At 41.5% G+C, this 25859-nt stretch overlaps 1 protein-coding gene across 9 annotated transcripts in view; it reads right to left on the reverse strand.

The window, feature by feature from the left end:
* Positions 1–25859, reverse strand: part of LOC147106607 (activating molecule in BECN1-regulated autophagy protein 1-like) — a 514247-nt gene that overhangs the window by 146113 nt on the left and 342275 nt on the right. For all 9 annotated transcript variants that reach the window (XR_015080961.1, XM_086007600.1, XM_086007606.1 and 6 more), the window contains 2 exons: positions 17787–17975; positions 13001–13155 (listed from right to left, as the gene is read on the reverse strand). Coding sequence is in view for 8 of the 9 variants with exons in the window: in XM_086007600.1 (XP_085863726.1) it covers positions 13001–13155; positions 17787–17975 (344 nt within the window). In the remaining variant the exon portion in view is untranslated. The remainder of the gene's footprint in view (positions 1–13000; positions 13156–17786; positions 17976–25859) is intronic.

Raw genomic sequence — 25859 nt, forward strand, 5'->3', positions numbered from 1 at the left:
TCTTCCCCTCCCAGCATTCCGCAGGGACCGCTCCCTCCGAGACACCCTAGTCCACTCCTCTATCACCCCAAACAGCCCTTCCCCTTGCACCTTCCCATGCAAGCGGAGGAGATGTAACACCTGCCCCTATACCTCCCCCCTTCCCACTGTCCAGGGCCCCAAACACCCCTTTCCAGGTGAAACAGCGATTTACTTGTACTTCTTGCAATCTAGTATACTATATTCGCTGCTCACGATGCGGTCTCCTCTACATTGGGGAGGCCAAACGCAGATTGGGTGACCGCTTTGCGGAACACCTCCGTTCAGTCCGTAAGGGTGACCCCGAGCTTCCGGTCGCCTGTCATTTTAATTCACCGCTCCATTCCCACTCGGACCTCACCGTCCTTGGCCTCTTGTATTGTTCCACGGAAGCTCAACGTAAACCCGAGGAACAGCACCTCATCTTCCGATTAGGCACTCTGCAGCCTTCCGGACTCAATATCGAGTTCAACAATTTCAGATCATAAGCTCGGCCCCTATTTAATTTTTTCTTGTAATTTTTCCACTCCTTTCCCCCCCCCACCTTTCCTTTTGTTTCTCTCTCACACCTGGCAGCTATCTCTTGCCCTGCCAGTACACTTTACACCTAATCTCAGCCTATTACCATCTCGTCTAGCTTCTAATCTCTTTTACTTCTTTTGTTTCTTTTATTCTTTTGTCCGATCGCAGCCCTGCCTTCGATCTAGTTTCTTTTCTTTCCAGTTTTGAAGGGTTCGACCCGAAACGTCAACTCAAATTTCTCTCCACGGATGTTGCCTGACCTGCTGAGTTTTTCCAGCATTTTCTGTTATTAGTGCTCCATGGTTCTCAGGTTTTGTGCTGTAAAACTGCCACTCAGACGCTGGCTGAGAGCAGATATTTTGTGTGAAATGGTCTCTAGCAGCACCATCAGTGGGGAAATTAGAATACAGTACTCTGGAGATAGTGAACAGCTATACTTAATGTAGGACAGGGGACTGCCCTGTGCAAAATGTTCACTTTCATGGAGCCTCTGAGCACTTGTTTTGTTCCATAAAACAGGTGTGAAAGAGCAACTGTAGATGAACACCAGCAACTGCAGATGATTCTTCCAGACTATTCAGAATTCTAACGAGTTAGCTTCTTTAAAAGGAGGCAGATAATGGGTCGCAGTTTTGTAGAAACTGATGGGTTCGTTGCCCCACTTACATGAAGTATTTGGCTCCTGCACTGTGGAGTCCACATTGAACAATACCCCTCTTGCATTTTACACACAGAGACTCAACAATACAGATTAAGTAACGAACACAGAATTAATTATCAGTCGGTATGCTGGTGATGTTACTCATTTGCATCACCTTGTGTGGTTTACACATCGTATTTTATATGTCCGGAGTCCCATTCCTGCAAGTATATTCCAGTGGCACATGTACCAATCTCCTTCACTTTCTACCCTTCTCTTCTCCAAAATCAGGCTTACTTTCGTCTTTTGGCAGATATATCTATTTCCTGTTGTCCCTCTCCTTTTCTGTTTATCTTTCTCAATCTTTATCTTTCCCCATTCCAGTTTCCTTTTGCAGCTTGCTCCATACGAGTAGTGGCGCTCAGTCACAGATTACAGTTCCCAATGGCACGGAGGTTTGATTGGCTGCACTACCAAATCATCAAAAAGAATTTGTAAAAAGATAATTTATTTTTTTATTTTTCCTAAGCTGCAAGGTATAAATTAAATACATGCCGTGAAGGGGAGAGCGACAGGCAACAATTGCTGGTCTCTTGCTTGAGCTTCAATCTTCACAGTCCTGACACCAATATGCAAGTGTCTTTTGAACTCAAATCATCTATGGAAATGTTTTCAAACTGGTGCTTACTGCTGTGTCTGTCTTACATGGGTAATTTATATAGATCAGAGTTCAATATATCTTTCAATATAAACATGAATGAAGGAAAGAGCTTATACACAAAAACGAGGGGGAACAGATACGTGCACCCAAAAATTTCAATATGGGTAGTGACTCAAAATGTGAACACTAACTCAAATCCAACCTAATATTTACCTGGATTCAGCATTCATTGGGTGGTGCTGAGATAATGACAGAAATTCTTGCCTAACGGATGATGATACAGTCAGTTCCACTTGTGTATTTATAATCGGGTTACATTTACAACAGCCCATTTTCATTTATTCCTGTTCCTGCTACATGTGCAGAATTTTGAGGAATTTAAATTGAAATACAGGAAACTTTCGTTTAACCAGAGGTTAAAAGTCCGGAAAGCTCTATCTACCGGCAAAATTCAGGAGCCGTTTCGTCTAAGTTTTTTTACTTCTCGTTGCTTTTTTTCCCCCCAGTCAGGCTCTGCAAGGTCTGTAGCTAAGCAACAGCTTCAGCTAGAGACGCTTGCAGCTGCAGCCGACTGTTTTGAAGCTGTTGCTAAGCAACAGGGTTTGTTGATTCACACGGAGCTGAAAAACTCTTGTGTTTTAACATTAGCGCTGGTTTATACGGCAGTTTTGATGGGACGGCACCAACTCGGTCCCGTCAGTGCCGGATACCAGAAAGTTTCCTGTACCAGGAAAATATTAACCAACCACCACAGTTTTTGAGACAATGGCCTGTATTTTCCGAGTGTACCCACCCGTAGGGACCTCGCAAATGCCGGTTTCAGGCATGCGAAGCACATGCGCTGAAAACCGGCATTTCCGATCTGTCAGATCGGACGCCTGCCCTGGAGAAGGGCCTCTGCGGTGGAGAGTTCCGCTTTCTGCAGAACCTCCGCCCGCTGAAATCACTTAAAAATCTTACACCTGGTAAAAGCAGGTGTAAGGCCTGCTTTCATCAGCATAAGAGTTTAAAAAAGTAAATCACACTAATTTACAATTTAAAAATAATTTTTTTAAAGTTTATTTTTAGCCCCGTAAAAAGCTTTAATTTTAAAAAAGTGATTTAAAAAAAAATTTTACTTAATGTTTTGATGTGTTTTTGGAGTGATCTCCATTCATACTTTTGACAGGTCTATCAAATGTATGAAGGGAGATTCCCTTCTCCCATTGGTCCCCCATAGCCCACGTGACCCCAGGGACACTGTGCATTTCGTCATGGAGAGGCCCAGGATCGTAAATGGCCAGACCTCGGGAGCCCTCAGGTAAGGGTGTAGATTTTTTCCAGATTGGAGGCCTTCGCACGCCGGAAGCCTCCGATCGGAAAATACGGGCCATTGTTACTTTAGAATAATTCAGTACTTTTTGGATCGCTCAGATTTGATAATCCTTTATGAAGTTATGGGTCTCACCATTTGGAGCAAGTTCTAATCATAGTTTAAATGGACAAGTTTAATTAAACTTGGCAGCAAAAATCACTCTTTAGTTAAAAGCCCCAAGGATCAATATTCGGCTGCTGCTCAAAACTGGATATCAAATTAACCACATTCTGCAGATTAAGATAATAAATGGTATTATTTCTAAAATCTTCGTTTTAGGACGACTCTTAAGAAAGCACCGTCTTGGATACTGATGGAAAATCCATCATTTTCCTTGCAATGGCATTTTTCTAATGCAATCACATACAAACATACGAAAAGGGCTCATTATGTCTCCCCTAACCAGTCCAACCACCCCAGCAATGTTCTTTCCTGACAAGAAACAAACTGAAAAAGGCCTCCAGCCAATTAAGGAAGATCTCTGGAAAATTCCTCTCTAAAGCAATCAAACAAGCTCCAGATGAAGGTTGCCCATGACTCATTACAATCACAACTAACTAGCAACATATCTCCAACAACTGGAACTATCCTCTCAGGAACAAGTCAAGTTCCTTTTTAAATGACTGTAGCGACTCCACACAAACCACTGTTCCAGAGGGCAATGACTTTCTGAAAAAGGAAGTACTGTACTTCCTTGTATCTAGTCTAACCCTTCACCTCTAGATTTTGTAGGCATAATCTCTAGTCCTACCATCCTTATCCATTCCAAAAATCTAACCAGAGTGCATACTTAATCATTTAAAAATATTCAATCACATCGCCTCTAAGTCTGCCTTCTTCTAAAGCAGATAACCCTAATCCTTGGAGCATATCATCATAATTAAGAGATCTAAAGTTTGGTATCACCCTTATGGCCCTACTCTGCATCCTAAACATCCTTCACTATCTATTTCCTTATAGACATCTCACATTTTCACACATTGAACAAGTGGTCAACTACTACCTCCAGGTCTCTATCTTGATCCGCTTCTTCCAATGGGTACCCCTGCAAGGTATAGATATTGCTGGAGTTTCCTAACTCGGTATGCACAATAATGCACCGGACATTTATTACACATGGGTTTATTCACCCAAATTATCTAAATCAGCCTGTAACCCATTGATTTGTTCTGTATTAGAAACTCTCAATTCAATGTGAATTGAATGACTAAATCAAACTACAATTTTGGTGAGTGACAGAAGTGCTGATAGTATAATCCAGTGTGTGGTGGGCTAGAATTCCAGCATTTGCCAAGTCAAGCCTTGTAGCTGTATGGATGGGAAGGGGGGGGGGGGAAAGAGGGTGTGGTGGGGGATCTGATGAACCACATACAGAGGACTGTAGATATTTAATACATACCATCAAAGTGACAGGGAAAATGGATCCTGTGCTACATCTTGAGCATAAATGAGATGCACACTCCACTGACCAGCAGTGGTCATTCAGATTGGTGTATGCTCCATCACTAGACTAAGCGATTGAAACACCTACCTGACTCAAACACATGTACATGACTGCATAATCCCAATGACTAAACCAACAATTCAGAAAGTAAAAATAAAAGTGACTTTGCTTTCACCAACCCCCCCAAAAAAAGACATTAAAAGCAGAAACCAGAATGACAAAAATCCTTATTTACAAAAATACATCTTACTTTCGGAGCTGTATAGGATTGGAGGGGGAGCAACACAATTACTGCATCACAAACGGTTGAAGGAAATGGAGGACTCATTCCTGAACCCAATACAAAAACCATAATTATAACCTTAGCAGGAGCCATTGCATATAGTGCAGCTATCAATTATCAGCAATTTGGAGGCATTTGCATCATTACTTTACCACAAACAAGATTGAAACCCTGAGCTACTCTCAGTGAATCACAGTGGCATTCTTGCACAAAAGTACAGAACAAGTCGACAACTATTTTTAGTTAGACAATGCTGAAATTGAGAATATTAGTCCCCTCTCACAACCTTTTCTCAATTAGATCACACAATGCCTAGCATTAGTGATTTGTAGAAAAAAATCAAGATTTTAGTAATGCAAGTAGAAAATGCACATGAGATTTGAACATTTCCAACAGAATAGTCCTTGGCTTAATTTCTTTTTGAATCCTGGAAGCTTTTCATCTGCTTTCCTTCAGCTGGATTAAAAGCTAAAGTTCCAGAACTCAAAAGAAAAAGAAACACATGTGTGTCTGGCAGCTGCATAGCCCAGCAAACCCTTTGTTCAACAAAATAAATTCTCATAGGAAAGACTTCACAGAGGACAGAAATGTTCTTTGCACCTAAGTTCCACAACAAAACCCTTCCATAAACCATTTCATATTGTAAGCAGAGCAAAGCAGCCCTCAACATCATAACATTTTCTATAGATAGATCTCTGCCCATTTTGCCTACTCAAACTGCGTCAAAAAAATCCAGAAATTATCATAAGGCGCTGCTCTCTTCCACTTGCTTTTCGCCATTACTGCCAAGGCAAGACCAGTCAAAGTTTATATTTCTAACTGCAGCTGACAAGAGAACCGTGTACGGTCAGCCGCTTTTTAAATGTAGTACAAACACCTAAAATCATTTTGCACACAGCCGAATTAGATCTTCAGTTTATATACAAATATACGAACACGAAAAACCTGGGCCTGGCCACTTCCACTAAACTTTTAATACCTTTTTACATGATTTGTTCTTCTACAAATCTCTTACCCCTTACAGCATGTTATCCTTCTTTTTCACTTTTTTCCCCGGTGGCCTCATTAATTGGTCACCTTCTTGGTTAGTTTACACAAGACAGGCTAATTCCTCCCAATCCAGTGTTACATTAACATATTAGCAGTTTCTAGACCTCATTGTCCTCTCATGCAGGTTCAAGCATGGCTATCTTACAGCTTAGGAAGAGGAATGAACTTTTGAGAGGTTTAGATCCAAAGCATTTGGAAAGGAAAAGCACGCTATCAGATGTTGCAACAGTTATGAACTACTCCAGGACTGCTGCTTTCGGATAGAATTGTTAGCCATCGAGGATCAATTTTCAGCTGAGTACATGCTCTGATGGCAGTAACAAGTAGAAACACAGAAACATAGAAGATAGGAACAGGAGTAGGCCATTCGGCCACTCGAGCCTGTTCCGCCATTTAATGAGATCATGGCTGATCATCTAAATTCAGTACCCTGTCCCTGCTTTCTCCTCATATCCCTTGATCCCTTTAGCCTTAAGAAATATATCTAACTCCTTCTTGAATATATTTAATGAATTGGCCTCAACTGCCTTCTCTGGTAGAGAATTCCACAGGTTCACCACTCTCTGGGTGAAGAAATTCCTCCTCATTTCAGTCCTAAATGGCTTACCCCTTATCCTTAGAATGTGACTCCTGGTTCGGGACACCCCCACCATCGGGAACATCCTTCCTGCATCTAGTCTGTCTAGTCCTGTTAGAATTTTATAAGTTTCAATGAGATGCCCTCTCATTCTTCTAAACTCTAGCGAATATAAGCCTAATCGACTCAATCTCTCTTCATACGTCATTCCTGCTATCCCAGGTATCAGTCTGGTGAATCTTCGCTGCACTCCCTCCATGGCAAGAACATCCTTCCTCAGATAAGGTGACCAAAACTGCACACAATACTCAAGGTGTGGTCTCACCAAGGCCCTGTACAACTGCAGCAAGACATCCTTGCTCCTGTACTCGAATCCTCTCGCTATGAAGGCTAACATACCATTTCCCTTCTTAACCGCCTGCTGCACCTGCATGCTTACCTTCAGCAACTGGGGCACAAGGACACCCAGGTCTCGTTGCACTTCCCCTTCTCCCAATCTATTGCCGTTCAGATAGTAATCTGTCTTCCTGTTTTTGCCACCAAAGTGGATAACCTCGCATTTATCCACATTATACTGCATCTGCCATGCATCTGCCCAATCACCCAACCTGTCCAAATCATACGAGTTTCTCTGCATCCTCCTCACAGCACACACGCCCACCCAGCTTTGTGTCGTCTGCAAACTTGGAGATATTACATCTAGTTCCCTCGTCTAGATCATTAATATATATTGTGAATAGCTGGGGTCCTGGCACCGATCCCTGTGGTACCCTACTAGTCATTGCCTGCCACTCGGAAAAAATCCCGTTTATTCCAACTCTTTGCTTCCTGTCTGCCAACCAGTTCTCTATCCAAGTCAGTACCTTACCCCCAATCTCATGTGCCTTAACTTTGCACGCCAATCTCTTATGTGGGACCTTATCAAAAGCCTTCTGAAAGTCCAAATACACCACATCCACTGGTTCTCCCTTATCTATTCTACCAGGTACATCCTCAAAAAATTCCAGTAGATTCGTCAAGCATGATTTACCTTTTGTAAATCCATGGTGACTTTGTCTGATCCTGTCATTGTTTTCCAAGTGCTCTGCTATTACATCTTTTATAATGGACTCTAGCATTTTCCCCACTACCGATGTCAGGATTACTGGTCTATAATTCCCCGTTTTCTCTCTACCACCTTTTTTAAATAGTGGGGTTACATTAGCTACCCTCCAATCCATGGGAACTATTCCAGAGTCTATAGAATTTTGGAAAATGACCAGCAATGCATCTACTATTTCTAGGGCCACTTCCTTAAGTACCCTAGGATGTAGATTATCAGGCCCTGAGGATTTATCGGCCTTCAGCCCCGTCAATTTCTCTAACACCATTTCCCCACAAATACTGATTTCATTCAATTCCTCCCTCTCATTCGACCCTATGTTCCCCGACATCTCTGGAAGGTGATTTGAATCCTCCTTTGTGAAGACAGAACCAAAGTATGTATTTAATTGGTCAGCCATTTCTTTGTTCCCCATTATAAATTCCCCTGATTCTGACTGCAAGGGACCGATGCTAGACTTCACCAATCTTTTTCTCTTCACATATCTATAGATGCTTTTACAGTCAGTTTTTATGTTCCCTGCAAGCTTACACTCATATTCTATTTTCCCCCTCTTAATTTCCCTCTGCTGAATCCTAAACTGCTCCCACTCCTCAGGTTTGCTGCTTTTCCTGGCCAATTTATATGTCCTCTCCTTGGATCTTATGCTATCCCTAATTTCCCTCGTTGGCCACGGTTGAGTCACATTTTTTGTTTTATTTTTATGCCAAACAGGGATGAACAAATTCTGCAGTTCATCCATGCGATCTTTAAATGTTTGCCATTGCCTATCCACCGTCAACCCTTAAAGTAACGTTCCCCAATCCAGCCTAGCCAACTTGCGCCTCATACCATCGTAGTTTCCTTTATTTAAATTCAGAACCCTCGTCTCTGAGTCAACGACTTCACTCTCCATCTTAATGAAGAATTCTATCATATTAGGATTGCTCCTCCCCAAGGGGCCTCGCACAACATCATCCAGGAACACTGTTCAGTTCAGTTTCAGATGCAGCACGGTGGCATAGTGGCATAGTGGTTAGCACTGTTGCCTCACAGCGCCAGGGACCCGGGTTCGAATCCGGCCTCGGGTGACTGTCTGTGTGGAGTTTGCACATTCTCCCCATGTTTGCGTGGGTTTCCTCCGGGTGCTCCGGTTTCCTCCCACAGTCCAAAGATGTGCGGGTTAGGTTGATTGGCTATGATAAATTGACCCTTAGTGTTAGGGGGATTAAATACGTGAGGTTACGGGGATAGGGTGGGATATGTGTTGGTGTAGGGGTTACAGGGATCGGGTGGGATATGTGTCGGTGCAGGCTTGATGGGCCGAAATGGCCTCTATCTGCACTGTGGGGTTTCTGTGATTCTGAGATGCTCGTGGATCTTATTTTTAGCTTTAAAAAAGCACTGCACAATTGTAGTTTTCTGGTTTGTGGCCCTCTGCATATGCTTGATGCAATTTTGCAGTTCAAGCCTCTTTGGTGGCAACAACAAGCATCACCTACAATGGAAGACTCCAATAAGTTAGACATTTGTGTGCTTCCTGTCTGTGCCAGCCAAGTGGCTAACCATTCAGTGCTGGATCTGCATCTGATCCCCTGGAGGCTCCAAGACTTCTTTTTACTTGGGTTTTTACTTTCATTGTAAAACTTGATACTCGAGTAACTTTTAGCATACTATGACGATTATTTTGGTTTCATTGTGAGCTGCTGTAAACGCAAGTAAACAACCAGCCCAGAATTTCCCAGTTCAACCAGCATTTTCAGGATTAAATCTGGCAGGATTAATATAAACACTTGTGTCAATACCCATAACTCTGCAAATTTGTCCTTTTCAACTACATGTCCAACTGCCCTTTGAAAGTTCCTATGGAATCTGGTTCCACCACACTTTCGGGTAGTGAGTTCCAGATCTCAACAACCCTCTGTGAAAAATTCTCCTAATTTCCTCTCTGATTTAAAATAATTGGCAAAAAACTAATGACCTCTGGTTACCAACCCGCTTGCGAGAGAAAATAATTTCTCCCTACTTGCTCTATCAAAACCCCATATAACTTTGAACTTCTCCATTAGGTCCCCTCTTAACCTTCTCTACTCCAATCCCAGCTTCTCCAATCTCTCCAAATAACTGGCATCATCCTGGTAAACCTCCTCTGTACTCTCTCTCTCCAGGGCCTTGACATCCTTCCTAAAGTGTGGTGCCCAGAATTGTACATAATACTCCAGCTGAGGCCTGACCAGTTATGTGTAAAGGTTTAGTGTAACTTCCTTACTTTTGTATTCAATGCCCCTATTTTAAAAAGCTAAGTATCTCATACACTTTCTTAACTGCCTTATTAACTTGCCCTGCCACCTTCCAGGATTTGTGAATATGCTCCCCCAGGTCCCTCTGCTCTTGTACACTCCTCAAAATTGTACCCAAATAGTTTGGAAGGCAATTGGCTGCTCAGAAAAGTTGTAATTTTCAAATGTGAGAGGAATGAAACAAACACACCGGAGGATAACCCACAGGCTAGAGTGTATCACTGACAGCAACACAGGAAGGTGCTCAGATGAGGTTATAAACCGCTATAGCAAAATATCACATCTTCTTGTTCCAACTGAACCCTACATGTTATGGCTAGAAATATACTCCACTTTACTATCCGGTTTATGAGCAATTTTATTTCGTGCCCACAAAAATTTTCTTTTGTTATGACAAGCTTCCGTGATCAGTGCAAATCATGTGAGTTAAACTTGAGCGCAAATGTGCCATGGGAGTTGATCTGAAATAAACATAAGAACATAAGACGTAGGAGCAGTAGTTGGTCATTTGGCCCCTCGAGCCTGCTCCGCCATTCAATAAGATCATGGCTGATCTGATCAAAGATAGGATTTTAATTCACAGCATGTCAATAGGAAAATAGCATGGCCTGCATAACGGATCCCTGGGAGCAATGTACAAGATGGTATTCAGAGCATTCATAGTTTGCAAGCATAAACCGAAAGATTAATTTATAGCTTTGAACTCAATCTCTGATCCTTTTTGAAATACTACTTTGTTTGTGGTATTTTAATATATTTATTCCAATATTAATTGTCAGTGGGCTCCACATCTGCCATCATGATAGATTGTATTGATGCTGCTTATTGTCAAGAAGACTTTAATAAAATCTACTTAAAGTACAGTTAAATAAATGTTATCATATAAAGGGACACTGGAACATTAACAAATTTTAGCTTGAGAGCTATTCTATCTGTACTCATTCCTGGCAAGGTGTCAACAACAGTGTAGGAGGCTTCCTCTGTTACACCTCAACCTTAAAAATGGATTTTCTGCTGAAGATTGTGAATTCTGACATCTATCTGGACTATCAAAAACTGAATTCAACAACTGTATTTAGACTAGGTTTCCTAAAAGCCCCTGTACCCCATTTATTATTGCAGAAATATTTTAAGAAGCAAATGAGCAATTTAGCCACCAGCTTGATAGCCGGGAAGGAGGGCGGGGGGGGGGGTTAGTGGAGTGGGGGGGGCAGTGGACTCAGTTGCATTCAACAATAGGCGTTCCTCTCAAGAAAATGGCACAGAGTGGAACAGCCAACTCTGAGGGGAACGTGGCACAAAATTCTAGGTCAAATTTCTCCAAAAACACAACACAGTAACAACACGAGAGCATTTACCTATTAGCTATTTCCCTCCATCCCCACGTGAACATACCCATGTAAATATTCAGTTCCCCTCAAGACAGAGGGGTTCAAGAGGTGTTGCCAGTCATATCTGTACATGCTGCTGGCTTTTAGAACCAACCAGCTTGCCAATATGCTGTAGAAGACATAATGACACATTAGATAGGCAACAGCCATGATGTTCGGCCTGTGCTGAAAATATTCCTGTGAAATCACATTCTGGCCAGCAAGCAGCAGCACAGTTGCAATGTTTATAATCCCTTTCTTGGGTCATCTGAGGACCACCAAATTATCTAACATTTCATCATGTACTGTTTTTGCTGTTATTTAAAATTGCACATATTGCACCAACCTTCCCCTGGATGTCCCCTGACACTGGAAAATGGTGAGGAATTTGAAAAGTTAGTATTGCAGCATATTCATTTGTCAAAAGTTCAAACTCATCTTGCAGGACAGCTCTGCCTATTGATACCATTACCTTCACAGACAAATATGCAAAACAAAAAAGCATACTTTTATTCATTAAGTTGATATTTCATAAGCTGCTACCTCTCTGGCAGCGCCACAAGAAAACTGAAAGAGGTTAGAGAAGATCTCTGAATGCACTCCATGCTCCCTGCATACGTATACAGGTGGTAGAAATGAATTTGTCTTCTATTTTAGCACACTGCCACCAAAGTGGGCAATAGCTGCAAAAAAGGTAGAAACCAGTGGGTGGGACGGCAAAAGTTGACAGACAGCATGCAAGGGCTTAGCATGCCTCCAAGTGGCCCTTGGGGATTCGAGTTATCTTTCAGCTTTTGACATTTAAAAAAGGAAATTTAGAATTTTTCAGACAAATGTGGACTCTTTTCACTCACACGCCATAATGCAGAAATGTATTAAATTCAATGGTTATCTTCAGAGGAGCACAGTCAAAATGTATAGTGTGTGTATGCATATGCATATAAGAACACAAGAAAAAGGAGGCGTTCAGCCCCTCGAGCCTGCTCCGCCATTCAGTAAGATCATGGCTGAGCTTCTACCTTAACTCCACTTTCCCACCCTATCCCCATATCCCTTGATTCCCTTAGAAAATGTGCGTGTGTGTTGGGAAGGAACACTAAACTTAGTTTTCCTACAGATCTGTGCCACACGTGACCCAATAGTGCTTGATCCAGTCACTCGACACAATGTAGGAAAGTGTTATATTATCGAGTATGTTAATGCCAAATCTTAACAACAGGGGCTAAGTTTGTGAAGGTGATGAGTAGAATTCGGTTACTACCACTATGACAACCTTAGCCCCAGCTGTACACTTAACCTTCTCTACTCTTCTGCAATCGTAGAACTGCCTGGAGTTTTCTTGAGATTAGTAAGGTCTCCATTAGGGTTGATGGCAAATAGGATCTTCCAACAGGGAACAAGATTAAAAAGGACACTGCTTTAAACTAATATGCTACACCAGCCGTACACGTCATGAAGTTTACAAAGTGAAGAACACAACTGTTGAGCTGCCACACTGAGTTCAGCAAGACTTTTCCTGTATGTCGGCCAATTTCTCACTGGTATGCATGCAGCAATGATTTGAACAAAAGCACAACTGCTACAACATACAAGTCAGTCAATCATTACAGTAAAACTTGCTGTTGTCAGGAGACAAGAAGATCCCTGCAGTTTTACCTGCTGGCAACAAGGCATTAGATAGCTAAGAGAGTAACACTCACCCTCATTGAGGTTTCTCCGCCATGGGGTTGCTGCAATCGGAAGACTTGTGCCACCATATGTTCAGTGGAGGGGTGCAGCAGGATGCGCCGGGAGGCCAGACCAACCATCACATACTTGCCCATTGGAGACAAACTGACAGAAATAGCATTTGGGCCTGAGGGGAGAAGTTAAAAAAGACAGCTTAGCTCTGGCTGGCGAGCAGTCTTTCAAGCAATCGCCTGTCCTATAGGCCAGACTACGTTACCTCGCGTTTCTTAAGCTGCTTCTCTAGTGTGTCCCATACGATGCACTTTTAAAAAAAATCATAAAGGCTTTATGTAGATTGAAAATCCTTTGAAGCACATAAGCTGTTTTACAAAAGCAAGTTATTAAAGCTACAACATACAGGGAACAGCAATTCACTGGTTATAACGGCAGGTTAGAACAGCCTCAGAGGACCAATGGCAAAGAAATATTCAATGCATTAGAAACAGGAGTTAGAAGTTGCACTTGTGTTCCTCACACTTTTTCCCATTCTATTACCGTTGACTCATAGGAGTCATTCTAGCTTCCCTGTAATGATGATGCAAGTGCATAAAGCATGGCACAATAGAACCAAGCTCAAAGTATTGAGTGATATGAAAAGGATAAACCGTAATGTCAGTTCTAAAATTACATCAATAATGCATGTTGCAAATGAGGTCAACAGATTCATAGCAGGATAGATTTAACAACAGTAGCTTGGTCAAAAAATTAAGTTTAAAAGAAAATACAAACTGAGAATTTCTGGTGTTTGTATCCACAGATTTAAATCATTACAAAATCAAACAATTGTTTCTATAAGACATAAAACTGCCATCTGTCCCTTAAAACAAAGTAGGATCTTAATTTTGCTCTCCATGAATTTCCGTATGCTCTTTTTGTACCTTTTGTTTTAAACTGAAATTTGGCCCTGGGCCACATCTTTGTGATGATGAGATGGTCGTTAGGGGAAAATTACAGGTCTTTAATGGTATAAAACTCTCAAGACGAGTACTGTCCCAGTGATTCTCCCCAGGTGGATGAATGGGCTATCCTAAACTATGAAGAACGTTAGAGAATTTAACTCACTCACCAGCGCGAAGTTAGATTGAAGGAGAGTTTATGCTTGAACAACTTGTTTTCTAAGTGAAGCAAACTTGCATTTCTGCTTGCACTATCACCGTCTTATTCTCTTTAAGCAGATTGTCTCCCAGTGCTGCAAGCAACCCATAAGATCCTTTTTGGATGACAGACAACTAAACTAGCTGCCATGAAATTCCAGAAGTAGTATTTGAAAAATAGCCATGTCCTTTTCAAAGTCATTCAGGAAAAATGTAATTTTATGAAAACAATAAACCATTAACTACCTCTAACCACATGGAATAGTTTGTGGCTACATATACTGCCTTTATAGGACATGAACAGTGGTGGGCCATGATGCCATAAGAAATATATTATAGGGTATGCCCATGATGTGGCTCACTGTTGGCAATCGGAGCTTTCCATTGTGGATGGAGGATACCGAATGAAGAGGAAATGGAAATTCAGATCCGATGGTAAATCCTCATGCAGCTGCCTTTGAGATGAAGATGCAAATTGACATTTGCCTAGAGTAGGCAACAGGTTTGGACTAATACAATTTCCAACAGAACAATCAGTGATTACTGGAATAGTTAATTACATATTCAAAACTGAATGTTTGTTAAATGTTTTATCAAGCATCCTACAAAATACGGATATACTTTTCTTCACAGTGCAAAGTACAATTCACGAGTGCATTTCTCACCTAATACACTACATTAGTTGTTTAGTGAATAAATTAAACTAATTATGTATTTCAGTCTTGGCTTTATGTTGCAAATATCCTCAGTACTCCTCCCTAGAACAGGCATAAATCATGCAATGATTGGCCACTCACTGGATTAATATTTCTGCAGCTGTCAAATGGACTCCCTCCTCCCAGAAGGTGCCAATTCATGCTAGGTTATGGTTTTACTGGTGCGAGCAATCTTCAAGTACCACACTTAAGTGGCTACTCTCCATCTGGACGACGAGTATTGACAGACTCTTTGATCGAAGGGCATCTCTGGATAGCAATTAGGCTGATTTTCTCCCCCTCTGCTCCAGAGATACCGAAGCTCCCCCCCACCCTCCTGGTCCTCTTCGGATTCGTCCGACACCAGCTTTGCATTTTTCCATCGAGCCACCGGAATACCCAAAACTTTACTTGCTCTTGATCATAAATAAATTAGATTAAATGAAATGAAATTAAATTAGTGAGCCTGTGCCTTAGTTTTTCTTCCAATTATTGCCACTCATGTTCAGCTTGGATAAGTCTGGGATGAGAGCCAAAGAACTTGCAAAAGAAATATACAGAAAACCCTGTTCTCTCTCATCGGTGCCTCGAAGAACAAACTACTTAGTGCTGGTCTACTGTGAGACCTGCCACTTAGCAGAAGAGCTTACAATAGGTTATTCATTGTTGCCAAGTTGATGAGGACAGAAAGTTAACGAGGGCAGTCAGGTTTGCTTACAAAATTGCTTCGTTGATAAACCAGCTGCCATGCAGGAAACCAATGCAGGTTAATGATAAAGACAAATGGTTTTATTTAGAAAGGTAAACTTGTCCGAATGATAAGCCATAATGCGGACTGATAGAAGAGGTTGTAATAAATCGCCTGTATAACAATGCACTTTCTACATTTTGACCAAATGCTCAAAATCTTAAATGTACAGCTTACATTTTAATGCCAAAACTGCACACCAATTTCGGTTGAACGGCTTCATGAAATATCACAGATAAGGAGGATCATTGACATTGAACCAATTACATCATCATTTAAGTCCCAGGGAAGCAATGTAAATTTAGCAATAAAACGGAAGGGAGGCACTGAGATTTTATAACCTTTGATGAATAGCGTTTAAAAAGAGAACATTAAGAATTCAAATAACTATCCTCAAGTTGGAAACATGCTCTTGTCCCATTACCACAGAAGGTGTGAGGGAGAGGGCTACTGCTGCACTATGCGATAATATAACAGCTCATGAGAGGCGCTTAATGAACCAAAATCATTTTGGCTGGGCTGCACAAACTAGTCGTATTTTCTAGTCTTAAACATCAATGGTTACACAGCAACACTGAGCTTATATATGGTTGGAGAATACAGAAGATTTATTCACCAAAAGTTTTTATTCTAATTTATATCCAGCCAGAATTTATTTTTTCCAATTATTTGGTTTTCGGTTCACAGAAACACAGAAGTTCAAAACAATTATCAGGAATGAAACAAAACTCACTTTATACATGTACCAACTTTTACATTAGCATTAGTGAATGGAGGACAATATGCCCAAATGCTGTTTTAGAAAACATTTTCTGCTTCTCAGTCCCCACATACATACACTAAGCTAGCAGCCCAATTTAACAAATTCATAACCCAGCTAGGTTTCCAGTTTAAAAAAAAACCTGGCTTCAGTTTTCTTTTTGTTTAATGTGACATGTGTGGTCTTATCAAGATGCAGGAGGTTCAATAATTAACTGGATAATAAAGCTCTCTCTGCATCATTTGAAGAGCGTGCACCTGCTGCGTCCACAGAACACGAATAACATTTTCCCCTTTAGGAACATAGGAGCAGGAGTAGGCCATTCAGCCCCTTGACCCTGCTCCACCATTCAATGAGATCATGGCTGATTTGTATCTTAACTCCATATTCCTCGATACCCTTACCCAACAAATCTATTGATATCAGTCTTGAAAATTTCAACTGACGCAGCCCCCACAGCCTTTTGGGGGAATGAGTTCCAGATTTCCATTACACTTTGCATAAAAAAGTGCTTCCTGATTTGACTCCTAAATGGCCTACCTCCAATTTTAAGATGCCCTTTTGTTCTGGATTCCCTCATCAGAGGAAATAGTTTGTGTGTGTCTATCCTACTGAATCAATTTAAAAACACAACTTTTACCCCAACATCCATCTTGTAGTGAGGGAGTCTGCCAAATCTGGGGCAGTTTTATGCAGTGAGCCCATGCCCATGGGAACTCGATTAAGACTACTCAAAATCATTTCACCACAAAGCCCTGACAGCCAGTGACGGCGAAAGGATGGTAATAGAATGCTGGAAACGCAAGCACAGAGTCCATATGGCTCTTCATGTCTGCACCAGTTTTTCTCCACAGGACCCATCTAGTCTAATCTCACTCTCCTGCTCGCTCTTCATAAGCTTTAATAGTCCTCTTTTGAAGCCACTATATAATTTCTGTTATTGACTCTGCTTGTGGCAGAGAATTTCGCATTCAAATCATCCTCTGCATCAAGAATTTTTTTCTAACTCGCCCATTTAATTGTTATTGCGATTATCTTGAATCTGCGCTCTCTCGTTACTGTCTCAACAATGAAAAGAAGCAATCTATCATCATTTATCTTCTCATAACCCTTCATAATCTGGAAGACCTCTATTAGGTAACCCCTTAAAAGCTCTGACTTCTCTTCATAATTATAGCTCTGTAACTCTAGCAACATGGTTTTTTTTCTATAACCTCCTACTATGGGGTGTCCAAACCTCTACACCATCCATTCCACCGAACCCCATAATTATATTTTTAAAATTGGAGACTATCATGGTAAATGCCTTTGTTGTAAGTGGCAATCAAGTAGATAAGTTATTTTCATGATGTGCGGAAACTTCCCTTAAACTCTGGCCAGAAGAAAAGGAAAGGAGGGCTAAATGATAGGCTATAGAATTTTAAAAGTGAATAGGGCTTGTATTCTTTGCAATAAACTTACCAAATCGCTTAGTGTACAGCATCTCCCCCAGGTTATGCGGAGCAAGGGAATAGACTGCTAAGATGCCTTCATCTGGAAATCCACGCTGACTGCTGGGAATGAATGCAGCTAGAAGCTGTCCATCTGCTGAAATATCGCAGCTTGCATCATTGTAGATTTTGCAGTTTTGGACCAGGACATTGACCGAGGCTGAAGATCACGATAAACAAAGAGACAAATAATAGAAAGACATAAAAGTTACTTATCAAATAATTTTAAGCCAGAAAAAAGGTAAAAGCTTGTTTTAAGTTTATACACATATACTTAATTTTTTATGATGTTTTAAATCTTCAACTTAAAGTCTTCTGCATCAAAAAAATAAGACCATAAGGAGCATCACTGTTTCTGCACGTTAACACCCTAAATATCACTATTATATACAATCTGAACTTGAGTAATTTCCTTATAATTTTTCATCCAAGTATCTAAAATTCAGAACATTTAAGGAACAAAAATTGTTAATATTCTCGAAATAAAGCTCATGCTGCTATAGTGTTAGGACTTAGATGCTTTGGTATCCATCAAGAAAAATGAGTGCGCTGAGGAAAGGAATTGTTTCTAGTCAGACTTACCATCAACTCCTCCCAGGTAAGGTATAGCAAAATTTTGATGCAGAGTAAAGCTTCTGCCCAAACAATTTGCTTAATTCCAACCTCAAATGTACTACTGTACCAGTGTGACTGCCAATTCCCCTATCACTAATACTTGATATTAGGGAGACTACCAGCTTGCTGCCTATTAAAAGTTAGGCTGTGAGCAATTTGTGATGTTGTACCTAGCTGTGCCACCCAGCAATTTCAGTGCAATTTAATCTAAAAAAAGCCATTTGAACAAACCCATCAATACAAGCTTTCTCCTGGACCCACTGCAAGTCGATTGTAACCAGTATAAAAGGAGCTAGATTTTACTATTGGGTTCTCTGATAAATAATTTTACCAACCTCCACAAATCTGTAATGAGGCTTGACTTAATCTAATGTTCTGGATCACATTGGTCTGTTCAAACACAATGTTGTTGCATGTGGATAAGGAGGACAAAATGCCTGACTGAAGGGCTCAACTCCTTTGGTCCCATCCTTCATTTAGCCAGTTTACCATAGTGGAATCTGTTACACCAGTGAACGGTGCCAGTGTGGGGGGATGCGAGTTCACACCGGTAATCTGCACTCAGTGCCAAATCTCAGCCACATCACTGCAGGGAAGTACCAAGTGGAAATCAAGCACTTCTCTGCAGGGCAGCATGGTTAAGTTATCACAAGCCAGTTTTAGAGTAGCACTATGGGATGCCTGCCTGTCTTTTCAGCTGTAGATAATTTGGAAAAGATGAAAAAAAACACACCAATTAGCCTGCAGGCCTAGTCTCAATTCACAAAGAGCACGCGCTTGAAATGTATTATTGCTCAATTAAAGAAATGCACTTCGCTTCCAGCTTAAGGTTAATTCCCTTGTCCCACAGTATATAGCACACAGATACAAACAAGGCATTCTTATAAAGTGCAGTGATGATACATAGTACATATTGCAAATCTAGTGCTTTATGATTAAAGAAACCACATTTACAATACTGACTGACCAGCCAAATGTAAAAATATCCACATTTTCTTGAGAATATAGTTTACATTTTAAGTATACAGGAAACTTTCATTTAAACGGAGGTTAAATCTCCGGAATGCTCTATCCACCGGCAAAATTCAGGAGTCGGTTCAGATAACTTTTTTTACTTTGTTGCTTTTTTTCTCCACTCCTGGCTCTGCAAGCATCTAGCTGAAGCTGTTGCTTAGCTACAGAGATGCTTGCAAGCTGCGCCGACTGTTTTGAAGCTGTTGCTAAGCAACAGGGTTTGTTGCTAGATACGGAGCTCAGAAGCTCCGTATGTTTTAACATTAGCACTGGTTTCTCCGGCAGTGTTAATTGACCGGCACCAGCTCGGTCCCGTCAGTGCCGGATACCAGAAAGTTTCCTGTAACTATATTCAAATCCAAGGATCAATCTCCCAATAACTGAAGCATGCAGAATGCCAAACAACAGTTATGTTTAAAAAGGATTAAAGGAGCAAAATACAATTTTTCAGTCTGATGCATGAAATGACATTCCAGTTAGTGGTCAGTGTGGTTCAGTGAAAAGCATTCTTTCAATTTTATTGGTGCTATGGCAAGGAGAGAACTACAGTTGCCTGGAAACTAAATGAAGATACCAGTTGTATTCAGTTTGAAAACAACTTTTAGCTGCTGCCATATTTTTGGTTCAAAAAAACTGTCAAAAATATTTATACATCTGGCTTTGTATATATTATACAATAGCACTGCTGCACTCAAACATCTGGGAAACATAAAACTCTTATGATACAGGAGGGCAATACACCAGCAACCACAAAATGCACACATTAGCAAGGATCTGATTTACTAATAACAGACCATGTGAAACAACTTCATTTTTACTCATGTTTGATGCCTCCACATTGAAATATTCCCAAACTAAGAGGCCAGGGAGACGAACTGTTCCCAGGTTTCGGCCGATGCTGCTTTACAACTGGCCACTAGCAACTCATTTTAATTATCCTCTGACTGATCATCTTCCCCCGTGCAAAAGCACCCATCACTGACACGCACGGTCTAATATTAGATGTGTAAAACTGAGGAACCAAAACCACGTTTATAGTTCAAACATATTGATTCAGCAATTTGCTTTGACACTTGGACTGCCTCAGAAGGATTCAAACTGACCAAAATGGCTACTTAAGTGTTGAATACTTCAATACTTCTCAAATAGGAGGCTGGGAAGGTGAATCCTAAAACTTCCAGAGTGCACAATACTTGGCAAAACAGTTTGCCTTTCTACAGGACAACGTAGTCAGCACACTGATCACAAAATGATGAATAATCAATCTCATCTATTGGCACAAAGATTCCAACAGCTTCAGCATGAGAATCAGCTGGTTGTGCTCTCTATCTTTCGTCTTCCCTCCCCTCATTGAAGCTACCAATTGGTTGTTTCGGTCCTTTCCCATCTCATGACACATAGGCAGCAGGTGAGTTACTTACACACTTCGGCGGTGCTGACAGAACTTTATACTTGATTCATTCAAAAAAGGCAAAAGCTGTGACTCAGTAGATCTAAAATTCTCGGTACCAAGGTGTAATGCAGCTTTACCTTGAAGAAATTGCTTCTCTTTTTTGGGCTCATCAGTTAATCAACTTATTCTGAACAAGAGGCCAGTGAGACAACCATTTCCCAGATTTCTGCTAGTTAAATGCGCAAGGGCAACCCATGTTGAATTATCCTCTGATTTGCTATCTACCGTGTGCAAAAGCACCCAACACTGACAGCTGGGCCAAGATAAGAAGGTCATTGCATGTAAAAGTGAAGAACCAAATCCGTGACCATATTGTAGCATAATTGGTTCGGCAACTTGTATGTCACAGGACTGCCTCTGAAAGACTCTAGCAGATCAGAATGACAGTCTAACTTGTGGCTATACAAATGATATAGGCCTAGAAATTGGGTTCTGGTCTTGCCAGGGCTGTAGCGCCAGAAAGTTTGCGCCAGTGGTAATGCGGCAGCGCCCGACGAAAATTCGGGTGCGCCGGGCCCAGACGGCGGCGGGCACTAAAACCCTCCTTTAGCGCCTCAAAACGGGCGTGAACTTGGGTTTCCCGGCGCTAATCCCCCGCTGCGGCACCCGATGCGGTGCGGCAGGCGGGGGAACTGCAGGCCTCCTCCTCCTGTTAAGGAGGAGCTGCCTGCAGCCAACAACTGTCCGGCGGATTGACCCGACATCTGAGCCCGGCACCTCGGGGAAGTGCCGGGCTCGCATGAGACACTGATCAGGGCCGCGGGGGGGGGGGGGGAATGCAGGAGTCCGGGAAGGGAGGTGCGGGCAGGCGGCCGCCGGGAACGCGGCCGGCCGCCGCTCCACCTTTATGCGCCGGCGCACACTGGGGGAAGACTCTGTTGCCAGAGTCTTAGTTGCGCCTGCCACGGGCGAGGCGGGCGCAACTGAATTTCGGCTTGGGGCCGGGTTACCACGGCAACCGGGACGCTGCGCACACCGATGACGTCATCGGTGCCGGCGCAGCGCTACCGGTCTACCGCCGCGGAAGGGCCCCAGGCAATTTAGGAACCGGCGCCAATTGCAGCGCTAGGCCCTCTAGCGCCGCAAAATCGGTGCTAAGGGCACTGAATTTCTAGGCCCTAGTGTTTTATGACTCCCTTTCTTCACCCCTCAAAAAGAATCTTAATTTCTTAACAAGATGGGAAAGTGAATCCTCATCCTTTGGTGCAGTGATTACCTTTTCCTCTTCAGGCCAGTTGTACATTACAAAGTGTATTTCAATCAGTTTTTAATGACTATTAATTTATTACTGATGACTAAGATTAGCGAATACTTGTATACGTTTCTCATCCGACTGGAATCATGAGCTGTGTCTGTTGGCAGTCAGAGGAAGTTGTAAATAAGATCAACATGCTGGTTTCAATGCAGACTACTGTGTTCAATAAAAGTGATCAATACAGAACTATAAAGCAAAAGTCTGCAATTAACATTTGAGAAATGCTTTTAGCCATTACCCAAACTAGAACATTGCCCTTTGGGAAAGCTCAACATATCTGGACAGATTTTTAGCAAATAATGTATTATTCCAATAGACTTCACGTAAATGAAGCTGGGCAAGGGGTTGGAGGGAAGTTGGTTCCCATTTGACTGCATTGTATGCAGGACATGGCTGCATTATAGGGCACATGATCAACTTACAACAACCTTGGTAGATCATGGTTCTATGAAAAGCCAAAAATTATGACAATAATTCAAGTTAGCCGAGGCTAGAATTCCAAATTCAAGTAGGTTGGAGCCAGAGGGGTGCTAAATAAATAAAACAAATGCGATAGGGAGAGATAGAAGAAGAAAAATAAAACAAGTAAGAGTTTGAGAACAATTTAAAATGGCTTTTGGTTTCTTTTTCTACATACCATACTTCAGGAAAGTAGCATACAGAAGCAGGAGGCACTATTTCCTGTTGGCTCAACCAACCATTTAATTGAGAATTGTATTACCGTTACAACCATTAAAAAGAAAAAATACAACTCTATAATATTACTGAGATATTTCATTAAAATATGACCTCCGGGGAGCAGTAAATGCACATTTATCTGTATCTGAGTAGTTGTTATTGCTTTGTGCCGTGCTACTAAAATGTAAATTACAGCTGGTCATATCAAACACTTCAATTAACTGGATTTCTGCAACACTACAGTGAACATTACACAGAATACAGATAGAAATGAATATTCCCTGCCAATTTCAGAAAAAAGAGATTGATAGAATAGCAATCCCACAGTGCAACACAAATTATATATGAAGATAAACAAAAGCATGAGAAGAATAAGCAATGTTCTAATCTGTATACAATCACCATGGTGATGATAGGCTTTTTAAAATAGTCCTGCACAATTGTACACAGCCCAGAATTTGGAACAGAGCATGGTTAAAAAGATAATTTATCAGACAATGTAACACTTCAGTTTACTGACCCATTCCTTTTCAACCTGCTTTTACATTTGCCTCAGAGAAGTGCCAGTTTCCAACACACAGGGCATGTGCGCCCAGCAGCGATCCCAATGTAAACTGAATACAAAAAGAAAATACTGCAAATGCTGGAAATCTGAAATAAAAACAGAACATGCTGGAGATACTCAGCGGGTCAGGCAACATCTGTGAAGAGAGAAACAGAGCTAACGTTGTTTCAGTTCTGATGAAGGGTCATCGACCTGAAACGTTAACTCTGTTTCTCTCTTCACAGATGCTGCCTGACCTGCTGAGTATCTCCAGCATTTTCTGTTTTTATTCCCAATGTAAACTTGCCTGATTCCCAAAAGCAGCCATTGAAAAGATGAGGTAAAGAAAATTAGGCTTTTAATTATTAGCTTGCTATGAATTCTTTGATCTTCTACATTTATTTGTCCTCTGCTTCACACCGCTTTCCTCTCCTGAAGGAGGTGTCCCATACCGACACACAATTCCAAGGGTACTGGAAAACTTTTGTTCCTTTGCCAAAATGACCATTCTCCATTTGTGAAGCCAGTCAGTGGGTGTCAGCAAAGCAATTGATGGGGACATAACAGGTGAACCCAACTGCCAGAGAGGTCAATCGATAACTACTAGGTAAATGTTACAGGTAAATATTTAATTTCATCTACACCGAACTTAAACTAGATCTAGTAATTAGTTGAAAACTAAACTATGAGCTGCAAATTAAAGACATCAATTTTAATTAACTAAATAAATAAAACAAGGTTATAAAGGGATGGCAGTGCAGGTGGTGTGCTGTAACTGCAGCATGTGGGAGTTTGTGGAGAACATTGCGATCCCGGATGACCACGTCTGCAGTAAGTGTCTGCATCTTGAGGAACTTCAGCTGAGTTGTTGAGCCTTAAACTTAAATGAAGTCAATTATATAGGTATGAGGGGCGAGTAGGCGAAGGTAGATTGGAAAATTAGATTAAAATGGTATGACGGAAGCAGTGGCAAACATTTAAAGAAATATTGCAAAATTCTCAACGAATATGCATTCCATTAAGAAATTTAAAACTCCACGGGAAAAGTGATCCATCTGTTGCTAACAAAAGAAGTTAAGGATAGTATTGGATTAAAGGAAGAGGCTTATAATGTTGCCAAGAGTAGTAAAGCTGAGGATTGGGAGAGTTTTAGAAACCAGCAAAGGATGACCAAAAAATTAAAAGAGGGAGAAAATAGAGCATGAGAGTAAACTAGCAAGAAATATAAAAACAGATTGTAAGAGCTTCTACAAGTATGTAAAAAGGAACAGAGTAGCAAAAATAAGCATGGGTCCCTTAGAGGCTGAGACAGGAGAAAATATAATGGGGAATAAGGAAATTGCAGAATAGAAATTTACAGCACAGAAGGCGGCCATTCGGCCCATTGTGTCAGTGCCGGCCGAAAAAGAGCAATCCAGCCTAATCCCACTTTCCAGCTCTTGGTCCGTAGCCCTGTAGGTTACGGCACTTCAAGTGCATATCGAAGTACTTTTTAAATGTGATGAGGGTTTCTGCCTCTACCACCCTTTCAGGCAGTGAGTTCCAGACCTCCACCACCCTCTGGGTCAAAAAGTTCTCAACTCTCCTCTAATCCTTCTACCAGTTACTTTAAATCTATGCCCCCCTGGTTATTGGCCCCTCTGCTAGGGGAAATAGGTCCTTCCTATCCACTCTATCTAGGCCCCTCATAATTTTATGCACCTCAATCAAGTCTCCCCTCAGCCTCCTCTGTTCCAAAGGAAACAACCCCAGCCTATTCAATCTTTTCCCATAGCTAAAATTCTCCAGTCCTGGCAACATCCTCGTAAATCTCCTCTGTACCCTCTTTAGTGCAATCACATCCTTCCTGTAATGTGGTGACCATAACTGTACACAGTACTCTAGCTGTGGCCTAACTAGTGTTTTGTACAGTTCAAGCATAACCTCCCTGCTCTTATATTCTATGCCTCAGCTAATAAAGGAAAGTATCCCATATGCCTTCTTATCCATCTTATCAACCTGTCCTGCTACCTTCAGGGATCTGTGGACATGCACTCCAAGGTCCCTTAGGTCCTCCACACTTCTGATTATCGTACTATTTATTGTGTAATCCCTTGCTTTGTTAGCTCTCCCCAAATGCATTACCTCATACTTCTCTGGATTGAATTCCATTTGCCACTTTTCTGCCCACCTGACCAGTCCATTGATATCGTCCTGCAGTCTACAGTTTTCTTCTTCACTATCAACCACACGGCCAATTTTTGTATCATCTGCAAACTTCTTAATCATGCCCCCTACATTGAAGCCTAAATCATTGATGTATACCACAAAAAGCAAGGGACCTAGTACTGAGCCCTGCATAACTCCACTGGAAACAGCTTTCCAGTCACAAAAACACCCATCGACCATTATCTTTTGCTTCCTGCCACTGAGCCAATTCTGGATCCAACTTGCCAGTTTCCTTTGGATCCAGTGGTCTTTTGCTTCTCTGACCAGTCTGCCATGT

Source organism: Somniosus microcephalus, chromosome 15 (genome assembly GCF_052327205.1).
Source record: "Somniosus microcephalus isolate GS21.2 chromosome 15, FLI_Smic_1.0, whole genome shotgun sequence".
NCBI classification, from domain to species: Eukaryota; Metazoa; Chordata; class Chondrichthyes; order Squaliformes; family Somniosidae; genus Somniosus; species Somniosus microcephalus.